The sequence below is a fragment of the Eupeodes corollae genome, chromosome 2, assembly GCF_945859685.1.
Source record: "Eupeodes corollae chromosome 2, idEupCoro1.1, whole genome shotgun sequence".
NCBI classification, from domain to species: domain Eukaryota; kingdom Metazoa; phylum Arthropoda; class Insecta; order Diptera; family Syrphidae; genus Eupeodes; species Eupeodes corollae.
Window position 1 is genome coordinate 79993893 of NC_079148.1, and position 19113 is coordinate 80013005.

A 19113-nucleotide genomic window follows, 5' to 3' on the forward strand; every position below is an offset into this window, starting at 1 on the left:
GATTATTCTGAGAATATAAAAATATAAATTATTTTATTAAAATATAAAAGTATGATTTGTGCATGTTAAATGTATTTAGTTGCATTCTTATTTTGTTTTATCTTTAATTTACATTTTGATTTATTTAATTTTAACTTATATTTAAGTAAAACTCAGTCAATTAAAAACACATGCGATAAATCGCACAGCATGCATACATTTTACATGATTTTAGTTAAACAAATTAAATTATTATTAATTTACACATGGAAGATCACATTATGTAGTCCAATTTTACAGAATCCTTTATACTTTTATTTTTTTCTATTTAATAGACATAAACAGTTTACTTTTGTTCTTATAACTTATGTAATCTGTTTAAAGATATTTATATATTTTTTTAACCAGGGATAATAGACAAAGAGCATTATTGTAAATAATTTTTTAATAAAACACCATATTAAATTATATCGTTTTATTTCATTTAATGTGTCTTGTCAACCGTTTTTTTGTCCATTTCAAGTCATTATTATGGTTTGTATGAAAATTAAAGCCAACAAATCGATTAAGTCGATATTTATTGTCGTAACAGAAAATATTAACAGTATATTATGTGTATATTTAATCCATTTCCAAAAAGTTGAATTGTTTGACATACATACTGGGGCTCTAAAATTCATTGTATGCCAAGCAATACAAATTTTGTAGTCCATCTGCTTTGTGTTAACCTTAGAAACAATATTGACATAATACAAATTAAAACAATAAAAAAAAAATATTTTTTATTTTATTTTTCCTGACTTTTAAGTGTGTGAACATGACTAAGGTAAATGTAATAGAAACTTTCGTTTGTAGTGTGAATTATTATTTTTTTTTTATTATTTATAACAATATAATACCTGATAGATAACTTTATTTATTTTTTGTTTTGTTTCTTATTTTAAAGAAATTTGATTTCTTTTTCTGTTATTTTGTTTATTATGTAAATAAGAACGTGTATACATTTTATAAAACTTACTAGAAATATGCGATGAATTATAAATTTAAGCTTTTAGCAAAGACAATTTCTTAAGTGCATTTTTATAAATATAAAACTAAGTCCTTTTTTGGCTTAAACATGTTCATTTAATATTTTTATGTCGTTGCATAAAAATATAGTTAACAACAAAAATCTATTTGCCCTACATTTTAACTTCTACTTTGTGGAGTTGTAAGAATCTTATTCACAAATAACCAAGTGTAGCATAGGTTTTCACAAAAGTTGTATCGCTTGAAGAAACGTCTCTGAAAAATAAAAAAATTGTTAGAATGCATTATTAGATTTTTTTTTTAAATACAAGAGAACATAATAAACATAACAGAAATCAATTGAAGTCTTGTGACGATTAAGTTATATAATTTTATATTTAAAATTGTGAATGTCTAATTTAAAGAATACAACTGAAAAATAATCTTTAAAATAATATAATCTGAAAAATAATCTTTAAAAAAATATTTACATAGTATCTACATAAAATTCGTTTGCTTGATTGTTTAATCACAATTATTTAAAAGGATCGTATTCAACAGTCTTGCGAGTCATACAAACCAACTCTTTTTATTAAACCAAATTAAATTGTTTAATTTTTATTGTTGTACAGTTACAACTAGAAAAACGGCTGTACCTTAGGTTCTCATACAAAATAAAAATTTAAAAAAAAAACTATTTAATCTTAAAGTAAAATTATAATTTTGATTTATTATCAATCATTATCTGCATATTTTCCTGGAACTGTTTCGGTCTCGCGGAGGTATAATATTAAGGACCACAATCTCGTGATATATTTATTGTTTGCACATTACCGTGTTTCACTGTCCTCAGTAGAGACTACCAAGAATCTTGGCTTTAGTTTGTAAAAATGTGTATAAAGCTTAGCAATGTGTGTTTGCAATAAGGCCCTGTTTTTGTGTGCAACCTATTGCTGACGTAAAAATAATGTCTATTAGAATACAAAAATAAATCAATTAGCAGACATAACCACTTTCGCTCGGGAAAAACTAAGGACAGATCCAGTTTTTTAATGAGTGGGGAAGGAGGGAGTTTCACGCACTTAACATAAAGACGAGTTTTTAAAAGCCCCTTTAAAATGTTCTTTAATGTTTTGTAAGTAGGCTGACAAAAATTAAATAACATAATGTTTCTTAACATTTACAAATTTAAGGGCTTAAGTGGCAACTTTAAATATTAGGTCATTTTAGTACACTGTTGTCCAGCAAGCAATGGTCTAACTATTCAATTTGGACGATTCCCTATAATGAAAGTAATCCAAGATTCCTAAATATGCCATATTTAAGAAGCTTAAAGATTTTTAGTGCATTTCACGCAGAAGTTTAAGAAATTGTATTGAAATTTCGGATCGGAACTGATGCTAAAAGACAAATTTAAAAAAAATACTTGTTTGCGTGAGCCTTTTGAAAATGTTTTATTCCTAAAGGAGTCAACAAAACTAATTAATTAATTACAAATTATAGACAAAAATGTCTGGTTCTTGAATTTAAGTAAATATGTGCATTAAAGTACATAATGTCTCTGAACATGAAATTTAATCAAACTAAGGTAAACACATAAGCTGCGAAGAAACTTTAGTGTGGCACTCACAAAATTACAATTTGCAGAATCTTTTTTTCACTTCAGTTCACGAGAGATTCAAAGCCATTGGAATAAAGTGGAAATAAAATAAAATTTGAATTGTCTTAACTGTTACACAACGAGTAAGAGCAGATGACATAAAGACCATGGAAAAAGGTACTGCCTCTTGCGAAGAATTGACAAATATTTTAAGAGTAATTGTGCTTTCTCAAATAAGCCGTTCGGATTTGGCTTGAAACTGTAAGTCCCCTCCATCCCTGACAACATTACTCGTGCAGAGGAGTTGTTGGGTGTCACTAGGCTCAAGTTCTCAACGGATTGTTGCACCACCTAATCAATTTTTATTTTTAAATGTACAGTTTAGAGAAATGCAAATCAAAAGCATTAAAAACTCAATTATATATTCCAATACATCATTGAAAAAATATATTAAATATTACATTATTTGTAAGACCAACAAATCGTTTGGTCCTACGCCCAATGTCCTTTTAAATAAAAATAAATACAGATTTATTTCATCTCTGTAATATGGCACTGCCTATAGTCTGGATTCATTATTCTACTGCGTTTATTTAACAAACATGAGTTCTGTATTTTACATTTCCTCTATTTTGTAGAAATGAAATGCAGATACTCGTACATGTTAAGCTAGCAATATTGTGCACCTTTATTTAATTCTTATAAAAAATTAAGCTAGTATGATTTGTATTTACGACAAACACATTACAAATTTCATTTAGTTAATTTAAATACTTACTCATCCTCCCATGGACAAACAGTTTTATGGTTTGCATCACTCTCTGGCTTAGATTGTGCACCAGCAGCATTATCAGGTCCAGTCTTATCAAGGGACTTCCGATTTTCCGAACTATGCTTTTTTCGCTTTTTCTTTAACTCCTCGGTCTCTGGCTTTTTAACTGGTTGCTCGAGTTCATCTTCAACTGGATCAATATCGATTTCAGCAAGTGGCGCAAGCGAGGGCGCAGGCGTTGGTGCTGGTGCAACACAACCAGGAGTTATAACATCGTCAATGTCATAGTCATAGGATTCAGTTCGGCCCTCAAACTGAAGACCCTCATGGTATTCATCGGTAGTTGGTGAAAGCTCTTCATGAAGAAGAGCTTCCTCATCGCACATCTCTTCTTCTCTAGGGTCTACCGATGAGAGTTCAAGATCCTGATCAATTTTTATGTTTTTAACAATACAAAGTGCTTGATTTTGAGTTGCACTTGAAGGAAGCTCTATGGGTATATCGGCCTCAATCGGATCAAGGCAAGTTATAACATTTACTGTATCAGATTCCGTTTTCATTGGAATTTCGTGTTCTTTTAAATCTATTAAACTTTCGACTTGAATTGATGGAGCCTTTTTAAGGCTACTAGAGGTGTTGGCTATTGGTAATTTAGTATCGTTAGCTGGCCAATTACTTGAATTTGACTTAGCAATCTTACAATTATTCGTTGCATTTTTGGTTTCATCTAATGCCATGTTTAAGTTACTGATGGCAGGAATGTCAAGTTGCTCAGCAGGTTCAACTGCCAAAGGAGGATTGTTTACTTCAGGAGTTGGTATATCGAATTTTACATCGCTCTTAACAAACGATTCAGGTATCTCAACAGAAGTAGAAGCGAGATTTTGTGTTTCGGAATTTGTGTCCATTTGTATCAACTCAATTTGTACTTCAGTTTGTACGTCGTCTTCAGTTGTATCTTTAGTTTTTTCATCGGGATTGTCATCAGGCATTATTTTTAGTTCTTCATCGTCATCTATTTCAGCAGTCGAAATTAATGTTTCAGCGGATGGTTGAATAGGTTCTGATTCGATAGGTTTATTTAGAACAGCAGATACATTTTCACTATCTATGTTAGTTGTTGATTTTTTTAAATCTTCAGCAGAAGAAAGAAATGAAACATCTTCGGTATAAATTGGAACATTAAGAGATGTTGCTTTCATAGATCTTGCATACTCCGATATTCTACAAAACACATGAAAAGAATATTAATTAATTAGTAAATGAATAAGACGAGGTACATACATGTATCTGTTTATTATTTCGTTTGGATATATATTCTTAAACTTTAAAAAGGACGATCTAACTTTATTTTAAACAAGAGGATTATATCGGGCAATCGAAGTTTGTGATCATTTTTTTTTATAAACATCCAAGTGGAATATTAGGGTTGGTCAAGGTCAAATGTATGCAATGAAATACGTTTACCATTTTTGTTGTTGTGTATTCTTTAACACCCTTATTTTCGAAAACAACATTAAAATCTCGAAAAGCCGATTACAACCCAAAGTATTTAAACTTAATCTTAAAACAACGTGGCCCTTCTGAAATGAAATTAATAGTGTTTTTTTTTTAAAGTAAGTGTGTTTTTCATACAACATGACTTTGTTTAAAGATACTTTATCTTTATATTCTTGCATGTATATATCTAAAATTTGTGTGTGTAATTGCATATTCATAATTATTTTACATCTGCAATAAAACGAGTATTGTTAAATTTAGTTCAAATGTATCCCTTTTGCATCCATTTTATACAAACATTAAAACCATTTCTAAGTTTTTTAGAACTTCAATAACAAAGGTTTTATTCAAACTATTTTTAACTAAATTTCGAGTTTAGGGTTTGGTACATTTTAAAGTATATTAACACCTTGACTCCAAATATATATATATTTTTATAATTAGAGAGCACTAAAAGGGTTTTGTAGACCTTTAATATGCCAAACACAATGTGTGAGAATTAGGAAAAGAGGGAAGGGTTAGATAGGAATTGTCGGTGTACATTGGTTTTAGATTCCTGAACATCAACCAGGTTTTTACGATATGAAGGGTTGTGTGGTTTTATTTTTTTAATATTCTTTGAAAAAAACTCATCGTGTATATTTGTATAAATATCAGTAAAGCTATTAAGTAGGAAGTTAATAATATGAAAAAAAGTTTGGTGTGTATACCGCTAACTTGGTACATTTTCCTTAAACTAAAATAAATAACTGTAAAATACAGACAAAAATTACTAAAATTATTGTTGCTATTATTTTGGCAAACATAGATATTATTTATGTGTGTTAAAATATAAACATCTCTAACAGTGAATTATTCGCGCCTTACTCTATGAACTGAACCGATTAATTCTTCTTTATTTTAAAAATAGTCACCACTTATTATACAAATTACCTTGGTGTCAAGGTTACCGAAGCTCTTCGTTGTTCGGTAAAATTAGGCATCAATCGTTTTGAGCTGCTTTCACAACTATCCACAGTATTTTGTCTAAGACCACATGATCTTCTCATTCGATCAGAAACATCAGATATATCAGATGAAGTACTGTACAAAATTAAAAAAATTGATATAGATGCACCACATTTTATAACTTTAAAACAAAAATATTTTGTACCTTGGTAGTCGTTTGGAGGTTGTTTGTGGGATTTGTATTTCCTCCTGTTCCCATGGACATACCGAAAGCTGTATCGTAGCTGAAGGATCTTGTATAGTTTCAGCTTCATCCCATGGACATATAGCACTCGCTGATTCCATAGTTGTTTCTAATTTATCCACGGCAGGCTTCACACCGTCCCTTCAAGTAATATAAAGATATAATATTTGAATAGAAATTAGTGAATTCTTTGTTGGAAAATTTAAAAAAAAATTTTCTCCAAATCGCTTAAAAACTTTGAACGTTAAACTTAAAACAAATGAAAGACACCAAATAGAGATATTATGTATTTAATTTTAATTTTTTCTAAAAAACATCATAAGGCCTACATCACTCTTAACAAAGTCTAGAAATTAAAGCCTACACAAGTAGATACGTATAAGTTTAAGTACATACACTTGAGGTGTTTAAAAGGCATGAGTGTGGTTCAATGCTAAAAGTATTACTTGATGCTCTTCTTTAAAAGTCAACATATATCTAACTATTGCCACTCAAGCCTATGTCACACAGTGTGCTTCATAAATAATGACAACAGCACTACCTCTTAACCTAAAAACATGAACGACTATAAAGGGGCAGATGATTATAGGTAGTTACACTGTACGATGTATTTATGGCACAAAATAAAATCTAACATACCTGTAGGTAATCTCACACAAATTGCTCTGACTATGAGAATGAGGGACTTTGTTGCCTGCGTCCTTAATTCCAATAACCGCTAATTCATGAACTGAACCCGAGAGACTTCTGTCACTACCTCTGCGACGCGTTAAATGTCCTGGAAGCGGCACAGGAGCACTAACTCCCGAAGCTCCACTTACGTGTGATTGAGTAGTAGATAGAGTTGTTGCAGCATTCACCGCCACCTTCTTTTTTACACCGACTCCGCCAAAGTTAAAGAATCTCTTTTTATGCAATGGCTGTATACCGGTGGCCAAGAGATTTTTATAATGTTCCGATCGAATAAAACGAGGATAACAATCCTTTTTTAATAATAACATATAAATGTGTTCAGCAGCTGCGTCAAAGGTGAACCGGGAAGGATTTTTTAAGCCTTTTTGAACTATTTCCATTGTTTTTCCGTCGATATTAATCTCACAAGGTGCTCCAGGCTTTAAAAATTCTCTGTTATTAAAAAATAAAAAGTACACAAATTAAATAAATTTGTGTTGTTAGAAAAGTATTTAAAAATATTTTTTAGGAATGAATCGCTTGGTAACCATATCTATATTGCTTTTATTACTAAATGGTGAACAACATTGCTTTTCGTGCGAAAAATGTTTTTATATTAATTTATCAATTTATCATCATAGGATCATTGTCAAAATTAGACTAAAACTATTTTTTTGAATAGCATCACCATAGCTTAAATTTTTTGTATACCAAGCTTTCTATTTTATGAAAATTAAACTTACTCATAAATTTCGGTGACTTTTTTCGAGACTTGTGAATGAGCCGAACGTCTTAAACGATTAACAGCTATCCAAAAACGTATATTTTCATGAGAATATTCTTTTTCAAGAAATGCAGTGAATTCATGCAGGCCAGTTGGATCTGAGACGAGTTCTTCAATCGAAATGGCCCATCGCCGCACTCGTTTCTCTGTTGGAATGTCGACAATTGTATTGTTCAGCTGCCAAAATGTTATGTCCTCAGATACCCATGGATTAGAAGGAAGAACTGGTTGTAAGAAGAAATCATAATCAGCAAAGGTCTCTGAATAGCTGACTAAGCTTTCACAAGCTTGTGACATTTTCATTCGCGTGCGGGTGAGAGACTTTTGAAAATAGTCTACTTCGCGTTGAAGATCTTCAACGGTTTTTTTCTTAGATTTCAATCCTTGTCGATCTCGAGATGGTACTGGACAAGGTTCCAAAGGAGTAAACTGGCCGGGAGGTGGACGGTGGACACGCCAATAAGCACGCTCCTAAGTAATATAAAACAATATGAATAACATTTTTGAGAAAATTATTATTTACACACCTGTGAATCTCCAACAATTTTGTCACCTTTTTTTCGTTCTTTTGCCAGTCGAACCTGTTCATCAGCTTGCATAGAAATGAAATCCCATTTGCCTTTGAGATTTTTGTGCAAACTAGCCAATGCTTCGCTTTCGTAATCCTCTAAGGCGTGTCGTTGTTTATTACGCAGAGATCGCTTTGCCAAATATATGGCATACTCTACATTATCAGGTGCTTTATGTTGCCAAGGCCAATAGTAGGGAGTCTGGAACCGATAGAGTGATGAGTCGTCTTTGACTACAAGAGTTTTCGTGTCATTGACAGGAAAGAAATAACCGTGCAGACACAATTGATTTGCAATATTAAGTGCTTCAGATTCTTCAATCATCAAACGATCCATTAGCCATTCAATCAAATCGTATCCTTAAAATTTGTATATAAGTTAGAAGTGTCATAAAAAGAAGAAGAACAAATGTTAAATAAATGAAATCTTACCCATAAATGCATAAGGGATCGATGTCAAAAACATTTTCTGCTGCCTCACTGGAACTCCGTGCTCCGGATCTTGCATTTCTCGCACCAAAGATTCCATCTGAAATTAACATAAAAGAGAATGGTGTTGTTAATAGTTAGTGAAGTTGGTTGGATAATGGATCCATCAGTTTTTCATGGGTAAATAAGCTGGTCTAACAACATTTGTTGCAGGACGTTTTAATTGAGTGTGGCTAACAATTTAGATGAAATTAATTAAATTTACTTTAAAAAAATCACCTTATCAAACGCTAATGGACGAGAAAGTTTTTCGATAGTTTGTTGACTTCCAACCGATATACCCATGAGTGCTGAATGTTGTTGTTGAGGTTGTTGATGTTTTGCAGATTTTAAGAGGGTTAAGTTTGGTTGTTGATGTACTACTAATTGCCTATCTTTGTCCGACGATACACCGCCAGGTGGCTCCATGACCACAGGATAGTAGAACTGTGCCTTAATTGGCACAATTTGGGAATAAAAATTATTTAAAAAAAGTGATTTATCCGAATTCCATTGTATCTTTGTGTATAAAAATATTTGCTGAAAAAAATTTAAAAAAAACTACTTTAAGAGAAATTCGTAATTTCTTTTTTTATTAATTAAAACTTACAGTGCCTCATTTTTAGTTAAAACCGAATTGTTGTTTTTGGTTTAATTTGCACAATGTACTTGTATTCTTTTAAAAAGGCAACGTATTTATTTAATAAAAAGTCGCACAAACGGGGCTGCGACCTTAACAGATTATTGTTAGCTGGTTCCCGATCCAGCCCCAGGCCCATTTCTGGCTTACTTCCACGTAGGATCTGAAAAATATTATTTTGATAATATAAACTCATTTAAAATCGCAAAATGTTAATGGAAAATATATTTAATCTTCATTTTAAAATGTTTAATTTCTAATCTTTTTGCAGGGCTTCAGAGTGATTATCAGAAATTCTCAAACGCGACTACAGATATACCATTTAGAATTGTTTATAACTTATTACGGTTTTTTCATCAAATCTTAAAAAATAGAGATTTTTTAGCAGATTTGTTTTTGGAACTTTAATTTATATAGTTGTTCATTAAAAAAAAAAGATTTCCAGTGGTGCTATTGAAAGTATAACTTTTTTTCAATTTAAGCAGACTTGTAACTGATAATTTGGAAAGTTACTTGCTGGTAAATATTAAAGTAAAGAGTTCTTTTTTTTTTAAATATTTATTTAAAATGTGTAATAATTTTGTTCAAATAATCCTTTTTACTAGTTGGTTTTGTTGTAATTAATTAATCTTTATTTTCTATTTAAATAATAAGTGAAGCACAGTGATGCCCTCTGGCCTATGCACACGTTAGATAAACAAATATTGATTTTTTTTACAAATTTTACGAAATATTTTAAGGTTAAAATGAGGCTGGGATGCGACCCACACTGATAACTTCACATCCCGTCTGTCGATTTGTCAAACAAACTTGCTTAAAAGTTTGTCTATATGTACTGGTACTCAGATGTCAAAAACATTATTCTTTGTTGCACAAAATTGTTTTGGAGATGAAATCATATTTTAGTAGTAACATTTTGAAGGTGACAATTTTTTTTTCTGTTTTTTTTTATTTATAAAAAAAACCGTTTAATGGATTTTTTTCAAAAAATGTACTTCTTTGGAATCACGTTACAATATATTATATAAAATTTAATTCGTAAGATATTAAGAGTTAACCACAGTGTTCACCTTTTTTTCAAACTGCTATGGTAAAAAAAACCACCCACTCAATTTTCTGGAGAGCCTTTTCTGCATCTTTCTGCCTTATTATTTGTATAACAAAATTTATTTGAAATCGATATCTCTTCTAGCTATTGACGACGAAAAAAACGTCGCGAACGTACGGACGCTCGGACGTACGAACGTACGTACACACGCACGCACAGACATCTTTCTAAAAATCTTTTATTTCGACTCAAGGGACCTTGAAACGTCGAGAAATGTCAAAATTTTCAATTTGACAAATCGGACCCATTACAATAAAGGCCCAACTATAATAGGCATAAGCAAACATAAGCTTATGTCAAAAACCCAACGATAATTCACTTAAGTTAGCGAAATTACTGCATAGCCATAATGCAATTTTGCTCACGTATCTAAATGTCAGATTTTACTTATGCGGCGAGCGACTGGGATCGCTCTTGCTTAAGTGTGCTTAAGTTAACGAAACTGAGAAAAATTGAACGAAACGGAGCTAGACTCCATTATGTTCACTCGTATTGAGATTCTTTGTATTCGCACGTTTACTAATGCGCGCATATGCTAGCTTATGCCTATTATAGTTGGGCCTTAACTTCCTATGGGAAGTTAAAAATATGAATGCACATTTTATTTTCAAAAAATATAACCATTTAAGTATGTATATAAAAAGTTGATACATACATATATAAAAAACACACGTAAAGTATATTTGTAGGTACAAAGTATAACAAATCTTAAATTCCAACATCACGACTAGGTTTTTCCTTTTATACCAATTAGTTTGCAACAGTGGTAATTCTTTGTTGTTGAAGGTCCTTTGGTCGTTATCCATTTAGCAAGCATGTCTTATATTTTTATATGCTTCATCTTCAATATGTTTAGAAGATTTAATGCGATTTTGTTACCACATCGCAATATTATTTTTTTGTTCTGAATTGTAAGTTCTTTTAATAAAGAGAGGAGGAAAAGTTTATCTTGAGATGTAGAAACCAAGGCCATATATTCCTGTTCTGTACTGGAGTGCCACAATCGTTGTTTAATGTATACAAAAGCATATCGTTTTCATAAATAGTAAATGCAAAGATCGATGTTCAAATGGTAGACATGTGCATTCAAGAGGACACAAGCGTCCACAGGTTTTTCTCAAAACCCACCTCTGTCTATCAACTCCTACTCTCACCTCCCCGCGGTGAACATCGGGTGCCTAGTACCTCAACTGGAGATTGGGTTCCAACCCCAGTGGAAAGTTGTTGGGGCAGCAAACGAGAGAGGGGGGGAGAGGTGTTTCCACTAAGGCACCTCTCCTTATCCAGGCGGCAGCGGACGTATTGTCGAGATAGAATCAACGGTGGCGTCTACAGTTCCAGTAAGGTCGAACTACTTAGTGAACACCTTATAGGGCTTCTTCGACATATTCTGAGCCCAGGCCTATAAGGAGCGGTTCATCCGGCTCCCCTTCCTTGGAGTTATACTAAGGATCTGACCCTCCAGGTTGGGGGTTGTGCCGTCGGGGTGACTTCCTGGCCACGTAAAAACATCATAGTTTCGAAGCAACAACAAGCCTCGGATACGGACGGATTCACTGTTGACAACCCACGCAAACGAAATAAGGACAACGAACTTCGGATATCTACGTGGAATGTTAGGTCCCTTAACAGACCACGTGCAGCCGAACAATAAGCGGAAGCCCTAAACTGCTGCAAGGCAGATATTACAGCCATCCAAGAAGTGCGATGGGATGGACCGGGTAAACGCAAACTAAAAGACTGCGATATCTACTACGGCGACTGCTACCGAGAACAAAGACAGCGTCTATTTGGGTCTGGATTTGTTGTTGGAACTAGGCTCAGGCAAAAAGTCTTGAGTTTCAACAGTGTGAGCGAGCGCATCACGACAATCCGCATCAAGGCTAAATTCGCCAACATAAGCCTAATATGCGCGCATGCCCCAACAGAGGAGTAAGATGAAGACACCAAAGACATATTCTTCGAGCTCTTGGACAAGACATATGAGCAGTGCCCTGGCTATGACATTAAAATTGCCTTAGGAGATTTAAATGCCAAGCTAGGAAGAGAAGACATCTTTGGTGGCATAATCGGGAGATACAGCCTGCACGACACTACCTCCGACAACGGATTCAGGCTGGTCGATTTCGCTGCGGGGCGAGACGTTCTGGTAGCTAGTACGCAGTTCACGCATCTTAATATCCACAAGGGGACATGGAAATCTCCTGATCAATCAACCGTCAACCAGATTGACCACATTGCGATCGACGCACGACACTTCTCCAGTATCCAGGATATCCGAACATTCCGAGAGGCCAACATTGACTCGGACCACTACCTCGTTGTAGCCAAGGTACGGCTACGGATATCCCGATCCAAGCCAAAACAAGGAAGTGCTGTGAGAAGATTCGACGTTAGACGGCTACAATCGCAAGAGACTGCCATGTCCTTTTCCGATCGAGTCTCTAATAACCTCCTAAGGAGTCCTATGCTTCCTGCATTAAGCATTGAAAACCAGTGGCAACATTGCCTTGCAGCCATCAGAGATGCCACCTCTGAAGTGCTAGGTTTCACACGGCCACCACAGCGAAACCCCTGGTTTGACGACGAATGCCGGCAAGCTCACGCAGCGAAACAAGAGGCATACAAAACGGCGCTGCACAAAAGGACGAGAGCTGCTCGCGAGCTCTACGAGCAGAAGAGGAGACAGGAACACCGGCTTCTTAGACGGAAAAAAAGAGAACATGAGAAGCGCGCGATCGAGGAGATAGAGGGATGTCACAACAGGAATGAGGTTCGTAAATTTTACCAAAAAGTAAAAAAAACCTCCCAAGGGTACCAGCCACGAACCGAAGCCTGTAAAGACGATCAAGGGAACATCGTAGTAGAACCACAGTCGATGCTGAGAATATGGAAAGATCACTTCTCCAAATTATATAACGGCGATGACGAACCGAATTCCGCTGTAAGGGAGATAGAACCACTCAACCTCGGCGACGCAGATCAACAATTCCGCCTACCCGACCTTGACGAAGTGAAGATAGCTATATCTAAACTTAAGTCAAACAAAGCTGCTGGAGCTGACGGCATCACCGCCGAACTATTCAAAGCAGCAGGCGATGACTTGGTAGGGAGCATGCACCAACTCATCTGCAAAATTTGGTCGGAAGAAAGCATGCTCGATGAGTGAAATCTCAGCATAGTGTGCCCGATACATAAGAAAGGAGACCCTCTAAACTGCGCCAACTACAGAGGCATCAGTCTTCTTAACATTGCGTATAAGATCCTCTCTGCCGTATTATGTGAACGTCTGAAGCCATTCGTCAACAACCTGATTGGTCCTTATCAGTGTGGCTTCAGACCAGGAAAGTCCACTATCGACCAAATATTCACACTACGGCAGATCTTGGAAAAACCCAGGAGCTTCAAATCGATACCCACCATCTCTTTATCGATTTTAAAGCCGCGTATGACAGCATCTATAGGGAAGAGCTCTACCGAGCAATGTCTAGTTTTGGCATCCCTGTCAAACTTATCCGTTTGTGCAGAATGACGATGGAGAATGCACGCTGCTCTATCAAGGTCGGAAAAGATCTTACCGATGCATTTGATGTCAAAAAAGGTTTTAGACAAGGCGATGCACTGTCATGCGACTTCTTCAACATCGTTCTGGAAAGAATTGTGGAAAACTCAACCGTCAACACTAGAGGCACAATCTTCCAAAGATCCATCCAATTACTCGGATACGCAGATGATATTGACATAATTGGAAGATCAAAGCGTGATGTCAGTGGAGCGTTTTTGAGCATTGCGACGGAAGCGAAGAAGATGGGTTTAGTGGTCAATGAGGGCAAGACCAAGTATATGCTGTCATCAAAAAAGGACACTGAACGACGACGTCTTGGACAAAACGTCACCATGGACAGCTATAACTTTGAGGTACTTAAGGACTTTGTCTACCTAGGCACCGCTATTAATGCAGACAACGACACCAGCGCTGAAATCAACCGAAGAATAACTCTTGCAAATCGCTGCTTCTTTGGACTTAGAAGGCAATTGAGAAGTAAAGTCCTCTCTCGAGCATGTAAAATCACCATCTATAAGACACTCATCATCCCGGTTCTCATTTATGGCGCTGAGGCCTGGACCCTGTCAAAGAAAGATGAGAGCGTCTTAGGATGCTTCGAGAGAAAAATTCTTCGGGCGATTTTTGGTCCCGTACGCATAGATGGAGAATGGAGGAGAAGATATAACGACGAGCTGTACGGGCTGTACAGCGACACTGACCTAGTTAGCAGAATCAAAGTCCAACGGGTTAGATGGCTAGGTCATGTAGAGCGGATGGACATCAACGCTCCAGCCCGGAAGGTCTTCGAATCCAATCCCGAGGGACGGCGCAGTAGAGGAAGACCGCGACTCAGGTGGCGCACCCAGGTGGGAGAGGACCTCAACCAACTTGGCGTGCGAAACTGGAGACAGCTAGCTAGGGACCGAGCTGGCTGGAGACACTTGTTGGTTGAGGCCCAGGTCCGCCCCGGACTGTAGCGCCACCTTAAGTAAGTAAGTAAGTAATGCAAAGATCTGTTTTTGATTGTGTAAGTAAGTAACTTTTTAAATTTGCAAAATTTTCCTTGGAGATCATCAAATTCTTTAGCAACCTCATATAGACCTTCTTGAAAAAGTTAATTTTGCAAGAAAACAGAACAAATTCATTTTATCGATATTCAATTCATATCATAGTGCTAAACCTAGTTGTAATCGATGGGTACCTTACGACTAAAGAAAATGTTTCCTGGTATTTGCCACTTTGGCGAAAAACTATGGTTTTATTTGTTTGATAGTTTAATTTTTTCAACACTTCAGTCTTGTTTTTTTGGAATGAAAAAAGATGAATTTTATTATAAAATCGTCGATTAAGACAAGTCTTATGGTCCATTGATTTGTGCGGACCATTTCTAGAACAGATTCAGCTTAGTATCGCTGACTTTGAATGAACATTTTTCCTTTGAAACATATGACGCATTCGGTTTAAGGTAGGTTTAAATCAATCTTTTTAGTAGCTTCTGTAATCATTACTTTTGTTGTTTAATTGTTTGGATGGCCCACTTATTTGTGCCACAATTCATATTTGTTTTCTTAATTTTGTGAACCTCAGGCAAAGCACATTGCTGTGATATTCTGTTGAAACGAAACATGTTTTTAACAACATTCGTCTTTACTGTTTTTTCACTGACTTCTTGTGGAAAGTCATTGAAAACCCCATTTTGTATAATTTTTGAGGCAGATAAGAATTTAATACACAAATTTGCAATATAAAAAACGTCCAGAAGACTACATTTTCCTTTGATCAGCCTATTAAAACTTCCATTCCCATTTTTCGAATACCTTTGACTTTCATCTTGGAATTATTACCAACGATAACTTCATAACTTAATATGGCCATATTCGTTACATGTGTAACATTTGAGTCCCTTGTATTGCCAAAAACTAGAATTGCATTGCTCAACTCATTTTTACGCCCGCCAGCAACTTTATTTTAATGGTACCTCCAGAAATGTTGATACCAGAAACATTGGCTTGTGTTGAATTACAATCCCAACTAAAGCATTGAGCCTATCCACTTTTTTATCAACATTAAGCCCTTTAGACCCTAGCTTGTAAGATGAAGTTATAAAACCAGCCTCCAAAATCGTCGAAATTTTCGCTTACTTGAAGTTTTTCAGTATTCTACTTCATTTCAGAGATTTTCCTAGTTTACCAATTTTTTAAATCTAATAGAATTGTATTTTGTGATAAATCCCATTATCTGTTCTATTGAGATTTGAAATATAAATATACATTTTATTTTCAACAAAAATAAAAATGTTAGTACTCGTATATCACCTTTATCAGTACAAAGTATTGCAACATTTTAAATTCCATAATTCCTATACAAAATCATAATGTTTAAAAGGAAGGACTAATTTTAAACAAATTTATAATATATGTAAATATAAACGTAAATGAACATCAAAGCAAAAAATATCTCTTAGTTGGAAAATACAATTTCAAAAATAATTTAACAAGTTAATGTATACATAATTTCCTTGAAGTGTTTCCAAGAAAAATAATATCAAGCTTTCAAAGGTAGTCACATTTGATTACATACGAGTTATGTACTTTGTTTTAAAAATAATATTTTGAAAAACTATTTTCTTAATTAACAAATGTCAATAACAATCAGTCGCAACTATGCAAGTTAAATTTGTGTACATGGTTATGATTTGCTTAAAACATAGGAAGAGTATCAAAGATTATTCGTAAGGTACGAAAAAAAAACATTTTTTATAATACTAGCTGACCCGACACACGTTGCTTTGTCATATAAATAATTTCTAGAGAGTATTTTGCTAGCAATAAATAACTTATTGTAAGTGTTTAAGGATGTGGTATATAAGTGGGACATATATAGAGCACTGTAAACGGTGACAAAATATTGAAATAATAAATCACCAACAATTTTTTTTATTTATTAAAATTAATTCTTTAAAATTATAAATATATCGCTATGGCTTCGATAAAATGTTTCATCAATTTTTTAATTTCTAATCGCGTGCCGTTGCACAACAGTGGTGGGTTCAAATTACGAAGCAAATTACCGGAAATGTATCTTCAGATTTAATTCATTGACATCCACATTTTTTGCTGCTAAAATTGCTCTTTCTGCCGGCCTCATGATTTGTCTGTGTACATCGGGAAATATGTGGTCAATGAAGGCATCTTGTGAATCAATAATCGTGCAGAAATCGGCCGGTAATTTTATACATCCAGTTTCATCTGTAGTAACTTTTTCGTCGCCTATATATAACAGTTGTTTTGAGAATGTTTCAGCGGATGGATCTTTAAGCATTTGATCCCATCAGCGTACGTTGAACGCGGAATAACGGTAAGTCTTTGTCTGGAACCATCTGAAAGGAGTAACAGAGTGCTGCCGAATAATCTGTGGTTGTTTTTTATATCTTTCAATGTCCTGTTCAACGCCTCAAGGGAATGTTTGTGTTCTATAGTGCATTCATCCCAGATAATAATTTTACACTGTTTTAGCACTGAGGCCATGGATGATTGTTTTTTATATATATAATATTTTGAATATTTAGTCACAGTTTAAATGAGCTGTTCTGCCTCCATCCAATAAAGTTACCGCAATGTCAGAAGATGCGACAGCCAATGGGATACGATTATTTGATCATATTTTAGCAAAAATTAGCGAAATAAGTAATGTTTCGCCAGTTCCACCTGGTGCATCCAAAAAATAGAATCCACCTTGTCCTGCCGAAACTGCGAGCATGATGTGGTCATAAATGGTCCTTTGTTTTTCATTCATTAGTTTGACATTGCGGGCAACAATCGCTGTTATTTCTACACAATTGTATTGTATTTTAGTTCATGATTCAATTTAGTATCTATTAAATCAGATGATTTTCGATTTGTTGAATTTATACGAAATGGCTGAGTGGTAAGTTGGCAATGATAATGCAAAGATCCTTAATAGCAATAAATGCTTCACTGTACATAGCGTCACTGAATACTATCGAAAGATCGTTGCACCGTGTACGATGTTGATGCAATTAAACCATAGCACTTAGGAATATAAAAAATAGATAAAAATCTATTCTCAGATCTACCGAATGAATATGCAAAATTTCATTGAAATTGGTTAAGCCGTTTCAGAGGAGTATGGCAACTAACACTGTGACAGGAGAATTTTATATTATAGATAATATTATTATATTATTATAGATAATATGATATATGTAAATATTTGTATGATTCTTATCATGGTCACAGTAAGAAAAAAAAACAAGACAATGTGGTCTAGGCTCTCTTGTGTTTTTATTACCTTCAAGAAAAAACGAAACTGAAATTTATCTGCTGCATTGGTTGCGTAAATCGTAAAGCTTTATCTTTTATACTGACTAAGCTACTTGTAAATTATTGCTAATGCGAGACGCTATGAAGAAGGCAGGAATATGTTATTATTACTATAAATAAATAAAACCATTCTTAATAGTTAATTGAAGATTATTCTCGACGAAACAAAAATCTTTGGATTGGAGTTATTGCGTTTAAGAACAAGAAAAATCTAAATAAATACACAGTTTTTTCAGCACACAATTGAAAAACATTAAAAAGGAAAAAAATAGATGCCATTTTTATTCGGGATAACCAAGTTGCTAAGTTTTGAAAGGTCATGTTTTGGCCTAATACCATATTCAGTGTGGACTTTCCTTTACAGGACACCCTTTATGAATATTAATTGAAATTGCATTTACAAATTTTTTGATAGACATTATCGTAATGCTGTTTTTAATGTCCTCGGAAGTACATATTTAATTTACCTCGAAATCATGAGAGAAAATCAAATCAGAATATTGGTGAAGACATCTCCTGCGGTTTATTTGTTGAAAAACCTCTTTTTACTTATACAGCACGCGTTAGTTTAGAGTTAAAAAAATGTGGAATCATTAAGCTATATTATATTGATCTATTTAAATAAAAGAAATACCCCTTACTTAATTACCTATACTTATCCGAAGTGTTAGTTGTTGCCATATTATTACAAAGATACAAAATAAAACTCACCAAACATTAGCCAGCCTGATTGATCAGTGGATTTATTCCGAGGCCCTTGAATTTCACACCATGCAAAAATATTTTTAAAAATGTATTCGTTATGCAAAATATGTTGTCCTTATTTTTATTTGTTTGTTATTTGAGGAAAATCCATTGGGTATTCGGACCTATTATTTTTCTTAATTGTTGATTTTATCCCTGATTTTTATATAATTATTTTAACAATTACG

At 34.2% G+C, this 19113-nt stretch overlaps 1 protein-coding gene across 1 annotated transcript; it reads right to left on the bottom strand.

Moving 5' to 3' along the window:
• Positions 1–113: 113 nt before the first annotated feature.
• Positions 114–19018, bottom strand: LOC129945545 (uncharacterized). Its single transcript, XM_056055353.1, has 11 exons — positions 18893–19018; positions 9154–9346; positions 8784–9083; positions 8508–8604; positions 8035–8435; positions 7467–7978; positions 6691–7176; positions 6013–6192; positions 5793–5942; positions 3366–4583; positions 114–1263 (listed from the first exon to the last, which is right to left on the bottom strand). The coding sequence occupies exons 3-11, from the start codon at positions 8970–8972 to the stop codon at positions 1203–1205; spliced, it is 3294 nt and encodes a 1097-aa protein (XP_055911328.1). The 5' UTR covers positions 8973–9083; positions 9154–9346; positions 18893–19018; the 3' UTR covers positions 114–1202.
• Positions 19019–19113: the final 95 nt, after the last annotated feature.

Bases quoted from the DNA above. Each gene is read 5' to 3' on its own strand.
- LOC129945545 (XM_056055353.1), bottom strand. From the start codon at position 8,972: ATGGAGCCACCTGGCGGTGTATCGTCGGACAAAGATAGGCAATTAGTA. The intron at 8,605-8,783 runs GTGATTTTTTTA...TGTTAATTTCAG, and splicing joins GTCCATTAGCGTTTGATAAG to ATGGAATCTTTGGTGCGAGA. The intron at 1,264-3,365 runs GTAAGTATTTAA...TTTATTTTTCAG, and splicing joins GTTTGTCCATGGGAGGATGA to AGACGTTTCTTCAAGCGATA.